Source organism: Chaetura pelagica, unplaced genomic scaffold (genome assembly GCF_000747805.2).
Source record: "Chaetura pelagica isolate M959 unplaced genomic scaffold, ChaPel_1.0 scaffold123, whole genome shotgun sequence".
Taxonomy (NCBI): domain Eukaryota; kingdom Metazoa; phylum Chordata; class Aves; order Apodiformes; family Apodidae; genus Chaetura; species Chaetura pelagica.
The window spans coordinates 4,541,422-4,557,215 of record NW_009953295.1 but is presented as its reverse complement, the minus strand read 5'-3'; the positions used below and the strand labels follow the sequence as shown (position 1 = coordinate 4,557,215).

The 15,794-nt window shown below is 35.1% G+C and overlaps 1 protein-coding gene across 1 annotated transcript in view; it reads left to right on the top strand.

Annotated features, from left to right (window-relative positions):
• Window positions 1-15,794, top strand: part of ATP11A (ATPase, class VI, type 11A) — a 76,236-nt gene that overhangs the window by 45,940 nt on the left and 14,502 nt on the right. Inside the window, exons 13-25 of the mRNA XM_009997966.1 lie at window positions 33-206; window positions 1,558-1,721; window positions 1,901-1,972; window positions 3,527-3,600; window positions 3,850-3,953; window positions 5,699-5,880; window positions 6,563-6,814; window positions 9,228-9,402; window positions 10,612-10,714; window positions 10,966-11,111; window positions 12,058-12,117; window positions 13,687-13,814; window positions 15,380-15,515. Of these exons, the coding sequence (XP_009996268.1) occupies window positions 33-206; window positions 1,558-1,721; window positions 1,901-1,972; window positions 3,527-3,600; window positions 3,850-3,953; window positions 5,699-5,880; window positions 6,563-6,814; window positions 9,228-9,402; window positions 10,612-10,714; window positions 10,966-11,111; window positions 12,058-12,117; window positions 13,687-13,814; window positions 15,380-15,515 (1,770 nt within the window). The remainder of the gene's footprint in view (window positions 1-32; window positions 207-1,557; window positions 1,722-1,900; window positions 1,973-3,526; window positions 3,601-3,849; window positions 3,954-5,698; window positions 5,881-6,562; window positions 6,815-9,227; window positions 9,403-10,611; window positions 10,715-10,965; window positions 11,112-12,057; window positions 12,118-13,686; window positions 13,815-15,379; window positions 15,516-15,794) is intronic.

Below are 15,794 nucleotides of genomic sequence, written 5' to 3'. Positions count from 1 at the left end.
TCCTGCTGTTCTTAATTTGTGCTCAATTGCAGATTGAGTATGTCTTCACAGATAAAACAGGAACATTAACTGAGAACAACATGGAATTCGTAGAATGTTGCATTGAAGGGCACATTTATGTACCCCATGTTATCTGCAATGGTCAAATTCTCCATGAGTGTACAGGCATTGATATGATTGATTCTTCTCCAGAAAGCACTGGGAAGGTATGATGACTCTTTCTAGTTCTTGGTTTTTTACAATGAAATTGGAAAGTCAAGGTGTGCTGATAAAGCGAATATTAGAAATGCAGCATCTGTTTATATCATTAATCAAAGCAGATAATTGCAGGAAATGCATCACAACATAGCTGTTTTCCTTTCCTAGTTTAGAGTAAGATTTAGTAGCCTAATAGGAAGCTTCCCAACTTACTGGAGCTGCAAAAGTGAATTAAATAAAAACAAAAAAATACAAAACTTTCTCTGCTTAATAGCTAAAGAAACTGGTTTCCATTTAACATTAGCTGCAACAGGGAAAGCAAGGAGGGGAAGCCCTCAAAGGAGAAAATGAGTGCTCAGTGCAAAACACTTAGTGAAGATGTGGCCAGAGAAAGGGTTATAATGAAAATAAATTAACTTTTAAATGTGACAATAATATAGCCACATCTGAAGCATGGTGTTTAAAGCCATTTATGGCTTTCTTACTGTGTAAAGCAAAGTTAGTTGAAAGTTAAGGAGACTTCACCTGTCAACTGATGAACAGGGTATAAATGAGCAGGTGATTATAGCTGAAGGACAAATCTTACTTTGGCCATAACCTTCACTATGGCAAAACAAGGCATCTTAAATTATTCAGGTGTAATTCAACAACCTTATGGCATTCTCACCCATGGCCCTCAGAATGTGGTCCCAAGGTATATGGTGTTTTTATCTTGGAATTAAAATTAAACAGGCAGGTTTTATTGAACTGCACAGGAGAACAAGGTTCAGACATGAAGATACTGATACAACACACCCATGAAATAGAAATATTTTTCTTACCTCGGAAGCTGTCATTACCACACCATCCAAAACTTTATAGAAGTCGTTTGCTCTAGCTGCCAAAATGTCCACACGCCTTTTATTTTATATACCTCTGAGAGGTGTTCAAGCTGCATAAGAAATTGAAATCTATAAAGGCTGTTAAAACCTGTACCCTAGGTGCTGCATCCCTCTGTCTGGACTCAGGACTCCTAAAATTATACCTTGAGTGGTATATAGGTTGGTAAAGTTTAAGTAAAAGAAAAAAACCTTTAGCCACAGCTAGGCACCCAGAGGAGACAAAAGGTGCAGTGGCTTTTTTGGGCATGAGCAGCTGGACTTGCATGGCAATGCTAGCAGGGCTGGCAGCTATGAAGCACATTGTGGTTACCGTTGGGAAAGACTTGGCTCCCCCTAAAGGGCAGGTGACCGGTGACAGTGCCTTTATCTGGTAATGAACAGTAGTAACCAGTGATACTGCTAACCTTCCAAAAGAAGTTTTCAAAAGAATACTTGAAAGTGATCATGCATAATGACAACCATTCCTTCTTTTTTTTAGGAGAGGGAGGAACTATTTTTCCGAGCTCTTTGTCTTTGCCACACTGTTCAAGTGAAAGATGATGACAGTGTAGATGGATTGAAGAAAAACCAGTTCTCAAAAAGATCTTGTATGTATATTTCGTCGTCACCTGATGAAGTTGCTTTAGTTGAGGGAATACAGAGGTATGTGTTATTTTTTAATCTAGAAGTCTAATCACTGAAGTTCCAAATGGCTTTCAGCACAAAAATCATAGCAACAAAGACCAAATCACTTAGAGCTGATGATTCTTAATATACATGCTTAAACTGGGTAATTATATATTTGTTGTATTAATTCTGGTGATGTGTGTTTCATTTTACAGACTTGGTTACACCTTCCTAAGGCTGAAGAACAATTTTATGGAGATCTTAAATCGGGAAAATGAGATAGAGAAGTGAGTTTTAAAAAATAAAACAAAGTAGACTGGTGAGGGGATTTTACGGACATGCTTAATAAGTCCATTCTTTTGCTATACACTAATTTTTAATTCAGAAAAGCCAGAAATTGTACATTTTAGTAAAAAATAAATGATCTACTAATATTTATAATTTTAATAAACCCTGTAGTTCTAGATTTCCACTTGGTCCATTAGTTTGACAGTATATGTAATATAAAATATAACAACAAAGGTGTTGTGTGGGGATTATGATCTAATTTAATAGTTCCTAATAGTTTTAGAACCGATAGGTATTTTTCCTTTCTTATATGATAAATAATATTTTGTAATAGAAGATGGTACATACCCCATTTGTTGCTCACAAATAATCTGTATTATCTACATTAGGGTAATTCCAATAGAATAAATGTTTATAGCTGTTTCAAAGAAGATTTAAAACAGATACTTCTGTTTTGTCATTTTCCTTTGACAAGTAGCAAAAAATCCTGTGACTATAATATGAGTAAAATTTTCAATAACTTTGAAGTAGTACAGCTGTTTAATGGAATGCACATACCTTTGAAAACATTACCTTACACTTCTGGAGATGTCTGCTGTTTAAGGCTATTGTGTATCTGTGTCTTCCTGGTGACTGCACACGGACTCTTGGACACAAATATGCAAACCCTGCTATTACTTTTCCCCATTTTAGGAGAATATGGAAGATTTTTTCCTGAAGGTTACTACAGCCTTTTGAGGCTCGACTCTTAATAACTGTGTAATTTGGTGATTTCTGAAAGCACTATAAGTATTAGGAATTTTCTTCAAAACCCATCACAATTTGTAGACATGGGCCTGATCTAGCTCCTTATTAGAATCTGTTATAACTTTTAGTGAAATAAAAACTGTGGCCTTGCACAGCTTCAGATCCCAGGCTATTTTAAGGACTTAGAACTGAATCATCTAATTAAAGTAACAGTACAACAGTTAATTTTTCCTCTTAGAAAAGAAAGGAGCATGGAAAAAATAAACAAACAATGACAAATGTAAAACCAGTAAAATATTTTTTTTTTTCACTTGAATCAACTTGTCAGTCCACGCTTGAGCAAGGAAGATTCATGGAGTTAGATGGGTGCTTTTTTGAGATAGGAATAGTCCAAATTGGAAAAATACTAAATAAAATTCTGTATAAACACATATGCACTTCAAGTTCTAGGGGTATGCCTAGGTATTACAGGTAAGAATTTACTTACTTCATAAGCCAGACAGTTCTCTACTGCATGGCTTCTTGTCTTCTGCTTAAAGAAATTATATTGATTATGTATCCAAAGACATTATATATCCAATAAACATTATACAAATGCTATTTCAAGTAATTGTAACCTAAGAGCCTCCCCGATTTATTATTTGTAATCCGCTCTTTCATTCAGTACAAATTCCACATTGCAGAGAACTCCACATAATTTTCCATGCTAAAAGTTGTGTTTTATTTGTTATGCTCAAAGTCATAACAACCAGTTTAGGAATCTGGAAAAGCAGAGTTTTAAAAAAATAATTCTGTTTCTATTTCAGGTTTGAATTATTAGAGGTTTTGAGTTTTGATTCAGTGCGACGGCGAATGAGTGTAATTGTTAAATCTTCAACAGGTAGGGCCATCACATGCTGTTTCTTCCTATATGTTTTTGTTTCACTTTGATTTTTTCAGGTTTAGCAAAGAGTTAAGCATTAATCACAGTCTGTGTGCCTTTCTTTGTTAAAAAGGGGACCAGGTACCAGCATGAGCGCAATTGTTACTAAAAAGTTGGAAAAAATCTCTTTGAAGACTTGATAATTTGGACAGTTTTTTAAGAAATATGTATTTGGTGATTTTGAATTCTATATGATGTCTCTTCTAGGTGATATATATCTGTTTTGTAAGGGAGCAGATTCTTCCATATTTCCTAGAGTTACACAAGGCAAAATTGACCAAATACGATCCAGAGTTGAACGCAATGCAGTGGTAAGATTCCTTTTTAATAAGCTGTTCATGTGATGTCGGTGTCAAAAACAAGTGTTCTAACCTCCTGCTTGATCTGGTAACAAATTTGTCTTCCCAGGCACGAGGTTATTTTCTGGCGAAGTGCACACAGGCAGTGTGGGTAGCAGTCTGTGTTACTCCCCGATTTGAATCTGTCTTTCTTCTCATCTTCCAAGTGGCAGTTTTGGTGAGATATGAGTGCATTAGATAGGCACAGCTGTTATACCAAAGGTCATCAGTTAGCTTTTCAGCATGGCTCTATAGTGGTTTCATTTAACTTTTGAATGAAAGAAAAGGGAAAACCTTGACTGAAATGTCATCCCTACTTTTAGCCCCTAGTCTTAGCAATTGTGACTTGCTGCCTTTGTTTGCTTTACAAGCTCTTAAAAGAGAAAATCAAGTAGAACACAGTATAGCAACAAATGTGCTTCTTAGGAGGAAACAGTGCAGTGATTATCCTTATATTTTTGCATGTTAGAAACGAGCTAGAAACTGCCTGATCATCTTTAAGAGAAATTCAGAACTTATTTTTACCTGAAAGGTAGTATCTGGAGTTGTAAAATACAACTTGTTGTTTGCTGAGTCCCAAAATGCTCAGAACCCATGGCAATAGAATATGACTGCCAGCCTTATCAGTAGGATAACATTTACTGGCGTCCAGTACTCAAACTGAAACCAAAGTATTATTGCAAGTATGTGAAAAAATTCCTACAGTGTTACCTCCTTCTGTTTTGAAGAGAAACTTCAAAACTCTTTGCAAAGAGCTTTGTTAAGCTTTACGTTATGAAACAGCTGCTTGATAATTACAAGTGAAGGACACTAATGACACTGAAATAAGTGTTTTCATATCTTATCCAGTGTCTGTCAAGAGAGAAATCCAGACCAACAGCTGTTTTTTCATCCTGCATAATTGGAAATAGGGCTGGCTCCTACATACAGAAGCTTCTGAAAGAAGATACAGGCAGCCACCTGGCACCTGCCCTTATCAATAGCAAGAGTCAGGGAGGTTTTTTAATACTTCTCCTTCTTGGGTTGGTAATAAGTAACTATACAAAGACTTACTGGATTAAAATTCATGAAGAAAAAGTGCCAGTTAAATGGTGTTGTGAGAGGCAATATATTTGAGGTGGCAAAACTTCCTTTCTGTGTTACAGTAGCTTTTTCCTGCCTTACACAGTCTATATATTCCCTTTCTTATTCATCACAGTCCAAAAGTCTTATCCAGTCTGAAACACCCAGAGCTAAATTCTAGTTTTCACTGGACTGAAATGAGACAGCTCGATTTTCACTTCCAACGCTCTGATGTTTTGTCTCTGCTGCAACGCAGCATCAAAATCAGACTCTTCAGAGCTACTATTTGTGTTCTTGTTACTTACTGTGATTCAACCTGCCTAATTATACACAAGATAGGAAACTTCTACCATGACTCTGCTTTCTCTGGTAATCTTATACATCCAGTTGGGTGCCTGAGCTGTTTCTCTGCTGGAGGACTGAGGTTGTAACTGCTTCCAGGGCAGCACAGCGTCGAGCTGACCCATGTCCTAGTCTAAACTATACTGGACTAGTCTATACTCACTTCACTATAAAACTAGTAGAAGAGTAGTGAAACTCTTCATGTTAGTAGTAAAATAATTCCGGTTTTTCAAACATTCCAGCCTACACAACAGCAAGAAGTCTAAGAGGAGTTTTCTAAGAGGCATTTTGTTTCTTTTGATTACATTCTTTAGGAGGGACTGCGAACATTGTGCGTTGCATATAAAAAGCTCACAGCAAAAGAATATAGCAATGTGCATAGGCTCCTTCAGGCTGCAAAGTTGTCCCTTCAGGACCGGGATAAGAAATTGGCAGGAGCATATGAGAAGATAGAAAGAGATTTTATTTTACTTGGTGCTACAGCTGTTGAAGATCGGTTAGTACATTTCTTAGTTTCTTATGTTTAGTGATGTTCTCAAAGTAGTTGGAGACTCTCTTGTATCTTTTTTTCTGGTTTATTTATTTGAAAACCCCTTTATTTGAATCAATTCCATACCCTTAGCTTACTAAAGTTACATATGGTAAGTTTATAATTGAGTAAGCTGGTAACAATAGTTAAGCATACAAAAATCAGTATGTTCATACCATTTACATGCAGTTCATGTAATACTTTATTGAACAAATTGTGGGGAAATGTTTTGGAGGAAAGAACTACAAAATGGGTATTGAGGAAATGAAGGAAGAATCTTCATGTCTTAAAAAAAATGCAAAAACTTTGTTAAAACTGGGAGGAAGCACTAACAACTCAGCAGTACTTCACTGACATCATTAGCTGAAGGCACTGAAAGTGTTTTAACTGAAGTACCCGTCTGAGGAACGAAGCATCTTATCTTTTATGCTGTATAAATGAAAAGTGAGACTTCAAGCACTTTGAAAGTGTCAAACCCAGTTATTTATAATGTACCACTTCCCTCAACATTTTTAGAATCACACCTTTGGAAAATGCGTAGATATTATAACTTTTATTGAAAACTTTTACTTGGTTATTGAAACCTTTCACACCTCATTTCTCATTTCTAAGAAATCTATCAATCTGTGTTGTCAATTCACTTCTGCAGACTACAAGAAAAAGCTGCTGACACTATTGAATCACTCCAGAAAGCTGGAATTAAAGTTTGGGTTCTGACAGGAGACAAAATGGAGACTGCTGCAGCTACTTGCTATGCTTGCAAACTCTTCCGGAGAAATACACAAATACTTGAGCTAACCACAAAGAAAATCGAGGAACAGAGTTTACATGATGTGCTTTTTGACCTAAGCAAAACTGTCCTAAGACACCATGGCACCTTAACCAGGGATACCTGCTCAGGGTAAGGAAAGAGTTGAATTTTCAAGCAAGTAAAGAGCTTTTGTGCATTTCATAAATCATTTAATGATTGATCAATTACCTTAAGAGCAGCAGCATACTGTGTTTCAGTTGTTAAAGTGTGATTTATTATATGGCAATTAAGTATAAGTTTGCTCCATGAAGTTTAAATTTTCACAGTCATGGTTCTTTTGGTTCATTTTCACAGTCATGGTTCATTTCTGATATTATTTTGACTGTTAAAATAAAAAACACACTGACATTGTAGTTATATATTTTCCACTGCAAAAATATTTATTCTTGGAAAAAAAATATTATAAAGCAAAGTTCTATTTCAAACTTTTAAAAAGGAGGCAGATGGGATATATTTGCATCTTCAGAAGTAGTATGATATTACTTTCTTGATACAATGAAAGCGACATAGAGCAACAATATATGGTCCTCTTTTTAGGCAACATTATGCTACAGTTACAGAGAGGTGACAGGCATCAGTGTAGTACCATAATGCACTGCTGTGCATAAAATACTTAAAGTGCCCTAAACCATGAAGTAATGTGTGTTTTGTGTAGGACAGGTATGTATACAGAAGTAACATAGAATATGATAGAAAATGGCATTAAAAAAGAAAAAAAAAAAAGGGTAAAGTGTGAATTACATCTTGTATAGGTACTGAAGCTTTGTAGCTGGTACGCATTACTTGCTCTTTTTTTCCCCACTGTAAATACCTAAGAATTGGATTCTAATACATTTGTATCATCTTAGGATGTTAAGAAAAAAGTTGCTTTCTTCCAGACTTAATAGCAGATATTTGTTTTGTTTTTCTTTTTAATACGGAACCATCTAGCAAGTACATTTTATATGCCTTTCTAACAAGTTTGTAGTAAAAGAACAATAAGCTAATAAAAATTTGTGATACTATTTTAACAGAGAGTTTCTGTAACATAGACTTACAGCTTGAAACTCTGGGCCAGAGCATTTTTCTTAGCTTTCCTTACACATTAAACCCCATTGGTCTTATTTGTATATTCAGTTAAATAAATAATATTTCTCTATGTTATACTTACCACGTTTTGCTTACAATCCACAGGTCTTAAAAGTACGTGTAAATGTGTTTGTTGATCTTGTTATGCAGTACCAATTTTCTAGATATTAAGACTCATCAGAGTTTTTTTTCATTGGCTCCAGAGTTGAAGAATGTGCTAAGAAACAGTTCTGCCTGGATGTTCAAGTTCAGGCCAAAATTTTTGCACTTTAATACATCAAACATTCAGAACATTTCCTGAAATTCATAATAATACATCTTTGGTTGATACAATTGTATACTAATGGCTTTGCAAAGTGCTAAAAAGATCTGTGAACTGCTATTAAATACAGTTTACAATACTTTATATTATTGTCAAAAATAGCTTGTGTTCTAGCATTGAAGATGGAAAATCTTAAAATATATTAATATTAATAAATATGGTGTTTTCCTCACAAACATTGATCCTGGTGAAAATATTTTTGTTGCAAACCCACGCACAGTGGTATAACCTTGGAGCACTGAAACTAGAGCACAAATAAACCTCAGTGTATGTTCATACAACACTCCCTGCTGACCCGGAGCCTGAGGCTGCTGTGTGATGTAGGCCAATCCTGCTGCTCTCAACTAAGATGCTGCAGAAAAACTGCTCCTGTGGTGTGGGCCATCTTTCCCCATTGCTCAGCATGTGTTATTGTGGTAAACTGTGCTTCACTTCTAGCAAGGCCCAAGTTATTACAGGTATACTAGTAGTCGATTAATGTATATAATAATATATTGTCATTTATAACACATAATTATTATATTTTAATAGTATAATTACAGGTATACCTGTATCAGGTGTAGCCACCACACTAAATGCAAAGTATCCATACTGTAAATGTAGACAGTGACATTACCTCTCCAGGCCAGCAAATCTCTTTAGGTGTTTCCTTCAAAGTATGGTTTTCTTCCTTAAATATAGACTCTTGAGAAAAAAATTATTTTCCTCATCAAAGTAGATTTCAGAATACCAAAGGCTTTTCCATTCAACTTTTATCTCTATGTTATGGAATATGCCACAAATAAACTGTCTTGGAGCCCTTTCAAACCAAACTTGAAAGGTCATTAACTGTACACTCGTATTCACCGCCTAAGTATCTGTGGTATTGAGTGTCTGTCTTTGAACTGGTGAAGCACTGAATATTTTCAGCATTATCTATTACTTTAAAATGTCATAAATAGCACTCGTATACAAGGAATTTCCTTTATTAATTCCTTTATTATTTCCTATATTAATTTTGCAGTATTGCACACATTATTTTTTCATTAATTATCAGAAAAGAAATATTGCCAAATACGAAATGTATATGAGAATGTTACGGTGACTCTTAGCGTGTATTTTATCCTTGAACAGACTTTCAACTGATATGCAAGATTACAGTTTAATTATCGATGGAGCAGCATTATCATTAATAATGAAACCAAGACAAGATGGGAGCTCTAGTAACTACAGAGAGCGCTTTCTTGAAATATGCAGGAACTGCAGTGCAGTGTTATGCTGTCGAATGGCACCTCTGCAAAAAGCACAGGTTTGTGTTCTGCTTTGTAGTTGCTCATTAGCTGTGCACGTATGTAAATATTGAAAGTTAATATTCCGCGTGGCTTATTATGGTAACTTGAAATGTTTCCATTCACTTTTGTATCTTCTAAAATGGAGAAAGCCAACAAGAAAAAAAATAAATATGGGAGAGGGAAGAATTTCTACTGGCAAGCAATTTAGGTAATGGAATGCTAAAATGGCACCCAGCTGTGCACCTGAGTTTGATTTATGTACATGTTGTGCAAATTTTATGTTAGGTACATGCTAGTAAATGAACATATTTATTGAACTGAACTAATTGCTTCCTTTTGAACCTAACAAGCTTTGAATAGTTTACTATCTGTTGATACTACCAGAATGTGCATTATTTATTACTGTAGAGTCATATTTCTTTTCTGTTTTTAACATAAGTGGGGAGCCAAGAAAAAAAGTCTAAACAGAAAAATTTGTGCATTATCATTTTTAAGTACTCCTTCACTGTTGTATACTAGTTTATATCTAATAAAAACATACCCTTCCATTACTGAAGCATCTCAACATAACTGGAGAACTTTAAAGGAAACAAACTTTGGAATATCTTTTTTTTTTTTCCCCCCCCTTTCAAACTGTCATGTCTTTTTCTCAGTGCTCAGGTTCAGCACATGTACCCCGTAGTCATTTTAACAAATGTATTTAGTCCACAGCAGCTGATGCGGTGCCAAATTTACAGAAGCAATCATGGAGAGACGTGAAGTAAAATTCTTGGATAGTTAGATATATACAAACTCTAATTATCTTTTCTTAAATAGTAGGAACAAATTTCAGCACAGTTAAGAAAGCAAAATCTTTCAGTCTTTAGTTTCAGGATTTCTTTGCATGCTCTGTCACTGGAGCCCTTTTAATTTATTAATGCATTTATACACCATTTATACATATATAAGCGATCTCAGCATCGTCTTCCTTACTTCTGCTCTTCCTTCCTTCTGTCCATCTTTCTCAAAATAGTTTGGAAGGTTTTGAAAACTGTTACTGTATCTTTGGAGCAAATACTTTTAATGTGAAGAAAGTACTGTGATCTTTATCCATTGGGTAATACTGGTTTTGTATCCCTTCACAGAATTTCTTACGCAGCTGTGTTGGTAATTTTTAATTAATTGCATCTTCATGAACAATAAGCAAACCATTACAGAGAAGAGTTATTAACACTGTTTTTTTCCAGATTGTAAAATTGATCAAGTTATCAAAGGAGCATCCTATCACATTAGCAATTGGTGATGGAGCAAATGATGTCAGTATGATTCTAGAAGCACACGTTGGTATAGGTAAGTGTGCTTTTTAGACTATTAATTCAAATGGCATGACAAAAAACACGCCTTAAAAATTAGCAATCTCAAAGACTTAAGTTATGCATTTTATAGACAAAATTTTGTGAATTTACTGCAGGAATTCTATGAGGTACAGTGGTGATCTCTTACTAGATCTGTGTCACAGCATTCTTGTATTTTTTTAAATAATTGTATCTTTGAAATAATTCTTCAGTTTTCAAACAGTTTCATCACTTTTTTTTTTTAAGGAATCATTGGCAAAGAAGGTCGTCAAGCAGCGAGAAACAGTGACTATGCAATACCTAAATTTAAACATTTGAAAAAAATGTTACTTGTTCATGGGCATTTTTATTATGTTAGGATATCTGAACTTGTGCAATACTTCTTTTATAAGGTAGGAGAATGCTTATTTTAATTACATAAATCTCAAGAACTTACATGGTAATATCTTAACTATATACAATTTGCACAGTCAATGGTACAAAAAAGCAGTAATTCTGTAAAGGGATTTTGTTGAGTGCCAGATGCAAAGCTGAAATGGGATTACTGGTTTTCTCCAGACCATGAATTGAAATAGTTTTTATATGAATACATTCTGTAATCTGGGGTATATTTAAAAGCAAAATTTGCATTGTCTTTTTTTTCCCCCCCTCTCCTTTACAACTTCCAACACAGATTGTTCTACTTATTTTCAGTACTTTCTAGGTTCTCGGCAGTGACTGCTTAAATCAAGATGGAAATAGTATTTGAGAACTTAGCATAACCTAATTAACATTAGTTTCTAAATTCATTTGAATAATATAGGTGGAGAAAGTTTATGATGTGCATCCCCCTGTTTAGGCAGTTTTGTTATGTCTGATGTTGGGATCCAATCATTCTTTCAGTAAGCAGTGAAAGATTTTAGAAAGGAAACTTGAGAAGATAGTTCAAGGTCTTAGTATTTGACTGTGTGTGTAGATAGAAGCAGATGACTTTCGGAGTCACAGCTGAAAAAACCTTAAAATTGTTTTTCTGGGAGCCATGCTTGCTTATCACAATTTGTGTCCTACTCTGGATTGTGCCTTATTTGCCTTGCCTTAACTGAGCTGTGCTCCTCGATCACAAAATTCATTGCCTGTGAATTTTGAAACTATAGCCTTGTAAGTTTGCTTTCAAAATATTTCAAGTATTTTTCTTAACAGTACTACTCTAAAATTACAGTGTTGATGTGTGTTGTATGCAGCTCTTTCTGCTGTTCTTGCAGTGTTTACTATTAGTAGTGTTATAAAACTATGATATACATAGCTAGCATTGTACAGTAGTGATATTTATCTTGATGATGGTGTCACTTTGTCTTTCAGAATGTCTGCTTCATTTTTCCTCAGTTTTTATATCAGTTCTTCTGTGGGTTTTCACAGCAGGTTAGTTGCTCGTTTTTCCCTCACTGCCACATTTTCTCTATGGTATTTAAAAGAAAAAACTGATCTCTTAGCACTCTTCAGCCAAGAAAATTTCTAGGTTAGCTTACACAGTGTAAAAAGAAGAGCATCACTTTCAGTTCATATGGTCTTCAGTGGCAATTGCAATTAAGTTACATAAAATCATTTTATGGATTATCATAAAAGCAGTATAATTATGAAAGTCAAAGAAAACAGGAAACCAAAATTTGGAAATGGCAATGCAAAGTAAAATGTCTGTGGGAAGTGTCTTTTAGGTTCAAGGTTATTGAACACGGACAGAGGCAATTCTGAAAAATAAGAAATCAAACTAGTGGTTCATTTTTAGAACTCAGAATGAAAATGGAAGAAGAAACTAGTCTTTTCTGGCCTGTACAGGTATGAATTGCAAACTTCAGATGAATAGCAGCATTGAGTTAGTTGAAAACTAAAAATATACATTGAAAGATAGAAGCAAAGTGAACTGCTCCTCTCTAGAAAGTGCCATCATTCTGGAGAAGATCCAGTATTCTCCCTTCTAAATTTATTTTTTACTCCCCTCCCACTTTCTGCAGAAGAATCTACCTCTTGTTTCTTCTGAGTGAGGGAACAAAAAACAGAATAATAACCAGACTTAAACAAAAAGAGGATTATTTTTTCAGGATTAAATTGGGTAAGAGGAGGACTTAATTGGGAAAAAATAATGCTGTTACTTTGAATTTGTGGAATGTCTCAAAAAAAAGCTCCAGAAGGAGTAAAAATGATGGAGCTAATTTTATTTTTTTCCTGTTTTGGTCTTAATTTCAAATGACCACTGAAAAATTTGCGGGTTATTACAAAACACTGTTAGGAATTGGCTACAAAAGCATGTATTGATGAAGAGTTAGTTTCATTTCCTGTTCTTTTAGGTGCTAATTGTAATTCTAAATCAAAAAGGGAGTTTTGACAAAAATTTTTATGGTATAAATTATCACCAAACAGGTTTTGGGAAATAAACAACTCATGCAAATAATGGCATGATGTGGTAAGTTTGAGGGCTGGTTATAATGATGATACATACATGGAAAAATCATTCAGTGGGAAGAAGAATCAAAGATATGTTGGGGTGTTTCTTTGTACAGCACATTGCAGGCCCTTACAGCTGAAGAACCTGTGCAATACTCTGCCTTCCTCCCTGCATGTCTGCATGTTACGTAGACAGGGGAGGGCAGGCATTTGTGCCAGAGAGGAATTTCTGCCTCTACAGGAATCTGCTGTTACTCAGTTTGGGTAGTTTGGACTTGGTCTTACAGCTGAAAGGCTGGAGGGACTTATATATGGACCATACTATTAAAGTGATGTTTTATTTGACTTTTTTTTTGTCCTCCAGATGAATGGGGTGCAAGTGTAGAGTTATGCCTTATTTCCCTTAGCAGCTGTCAGGGGATGTTTGCCTCCGTTCTGAACCGATACAGCTTTGTTTTTCATGAAGAGGTTAACTCATTCATTTTAAATCAAGTGTCAGGCAGTGGATTGTGTTTTAAACTATCTGATTTAGTTCTTTTTCATCTCCAGACTTTATACGATACTGCATATCTAACACTGTACAATATCAGCTTCACTTCCCTTCCTATCCTCTTCTACGGTCTAATGGAACAACATGTCAGTGCAGACACACTCAAGAGAGAGCCTTTCTTATACAGGTAAAATTAACACATTGTACCCCAGAATTTGACTGACTGGTTGTGGAATATAACCCTGTTATAATACAGCCCTTGTGATTTCTGTGTAAGGTTGCAGTAGAAAATCAGATACACTGCAACAGAAGGGTTGAAGGCCACATGTACAGCCTCCAAACTACGATAGGCATGTGCTTTTAAAATGTATATTTACATACTGTAACCCACACCATTCTTTTGCTACTCTAGTGAGCGAGAGCAAAATAGAAATTACTGTTCTACAAATCAAAATATAATTTGTTTTAGTACTCTATATTTCCTCTAGCCAAGGGGAACAGAAGCCTTTTAAAAAGAGGTAACATACTGTTTCTTTTGTGTATGTGTTTTATTCTGAAAGAAGAGAGGACTGCATCGTAGAGTGTTGTATGATAGGATGTGTTCTGTCTGGTGTCCAACATTGTTCTCTGCATATTGTTGACTCACCTCTGGGAACTGAAATGGTGAATGGTGTCACCATTTTCAGCCACTTGAAATACTGTTCTTGCCAATTTAACTGCATGCAGCCATCTAAATTAGCAACAGTGCCCAGTTTTGGTTCTTGTAGCTGCAAAATGAGCACATTTTAGAGTGGTAACAGACAATAATCAAAGAGAAAACTTTTTTGAGTGGTAATAACTAGATACCCAAAGGTTAATGAATGCAGTGATAAGTTTTTACCCATGAAATTGAAGAGGAATAAAAGATATTACTGTCAAATCCAAATCCCCCTGTTTTTTATTTTCTCTTCTATATTTTAAATATTTGGAGTTTAAAAATGGTCTTTCAGAAGATCTTTTTTTTGTTTTTGACAGCTGGCAGTGGTTGTTCCATTAAAACATTTGGGTTATTATATCTAACAGAGTCTAAGTTGTTTTGTGCAATAGTGCAGTTCTTGGCCAGATGCGGCTGATGTTGGACACAAAGGGTTGGACACTGTATATTGTCAGTCTAGATGGAGAAATAACTTCATGTGGTCATCAGACAGTTCTTAAAGTACATATTGCAAAGGTGTTGGTTGGTAGCAAATGTTTCTGTAATTCAGGCTTTTCATTTGACTGTGTTCTGATTTACCTGAAGCTTCAGCTCAATTGTAAAATCCTTGTTTCACATAAAATTGTTTTGTTTTGTTACAATATTCTGTGGAAAAGTACCTCATGGGAAATAAAACAAAGTCTCCAGAGACCTCTAGTGTTTCTATTTAAAATCTACAGTGGATCATCACATGCACAACAAATCCTGGAAAACAGATACCTTCTGTAAAAAGATTTAAAAATAAATAGGTGCAGCAGAGGAGAATTTACTGTACATTTGAAATAAGCAAAATTAAAGGCAACAGTTAAAAAGGTTAAGTAAAAATTAAATAAAAACAATAAAGAGAAGACATTCAGGAAGGCTCTGGATGTAAAGCAGCAGACAGTTGTAATGTGGAAATGTGTTTTTGTGCGTGCAATCTCTTAATTGTTTTTCCCTCTAAAAATCTTGGAGTGACATAATTTGTTAAGGCTTTTTGAACATGCTGATAATGAATGCATCTATCTTGTTGTACACAGAGATATTGCCAAGAATGCTTTGCTGCGCTGGCGTGCATTTATTTATTGGACATTCCTAGGAGTGTTTGACGCTGTTGTATTTTTCTTTGGTGCCTATTTCTTGTTTGAAAACACAATTGTGACCAGCAATGGACAGGTTAGTGTTGGATTTGATCAGTCAATCAAAGGTAAATTTTTTAATGTTGATTGTGCTATGAACATAGTTTTAATTCTTTTCTTCAAGATTTCCAGCACAGGTGGTAACTGTTTTATGAGTGAGGATGAGACAGGGTTATCTGTTCGGCAATGTCTGAACTATGCAATAGGAATTATGTATATCGATAAACAGAGGCATAGGACTAGGTTAACTTAGGAGTAATATATATCATAAATTCCAAGTATTCCTTCAGAATTTACAGTGTAACTTTTCTGTTTC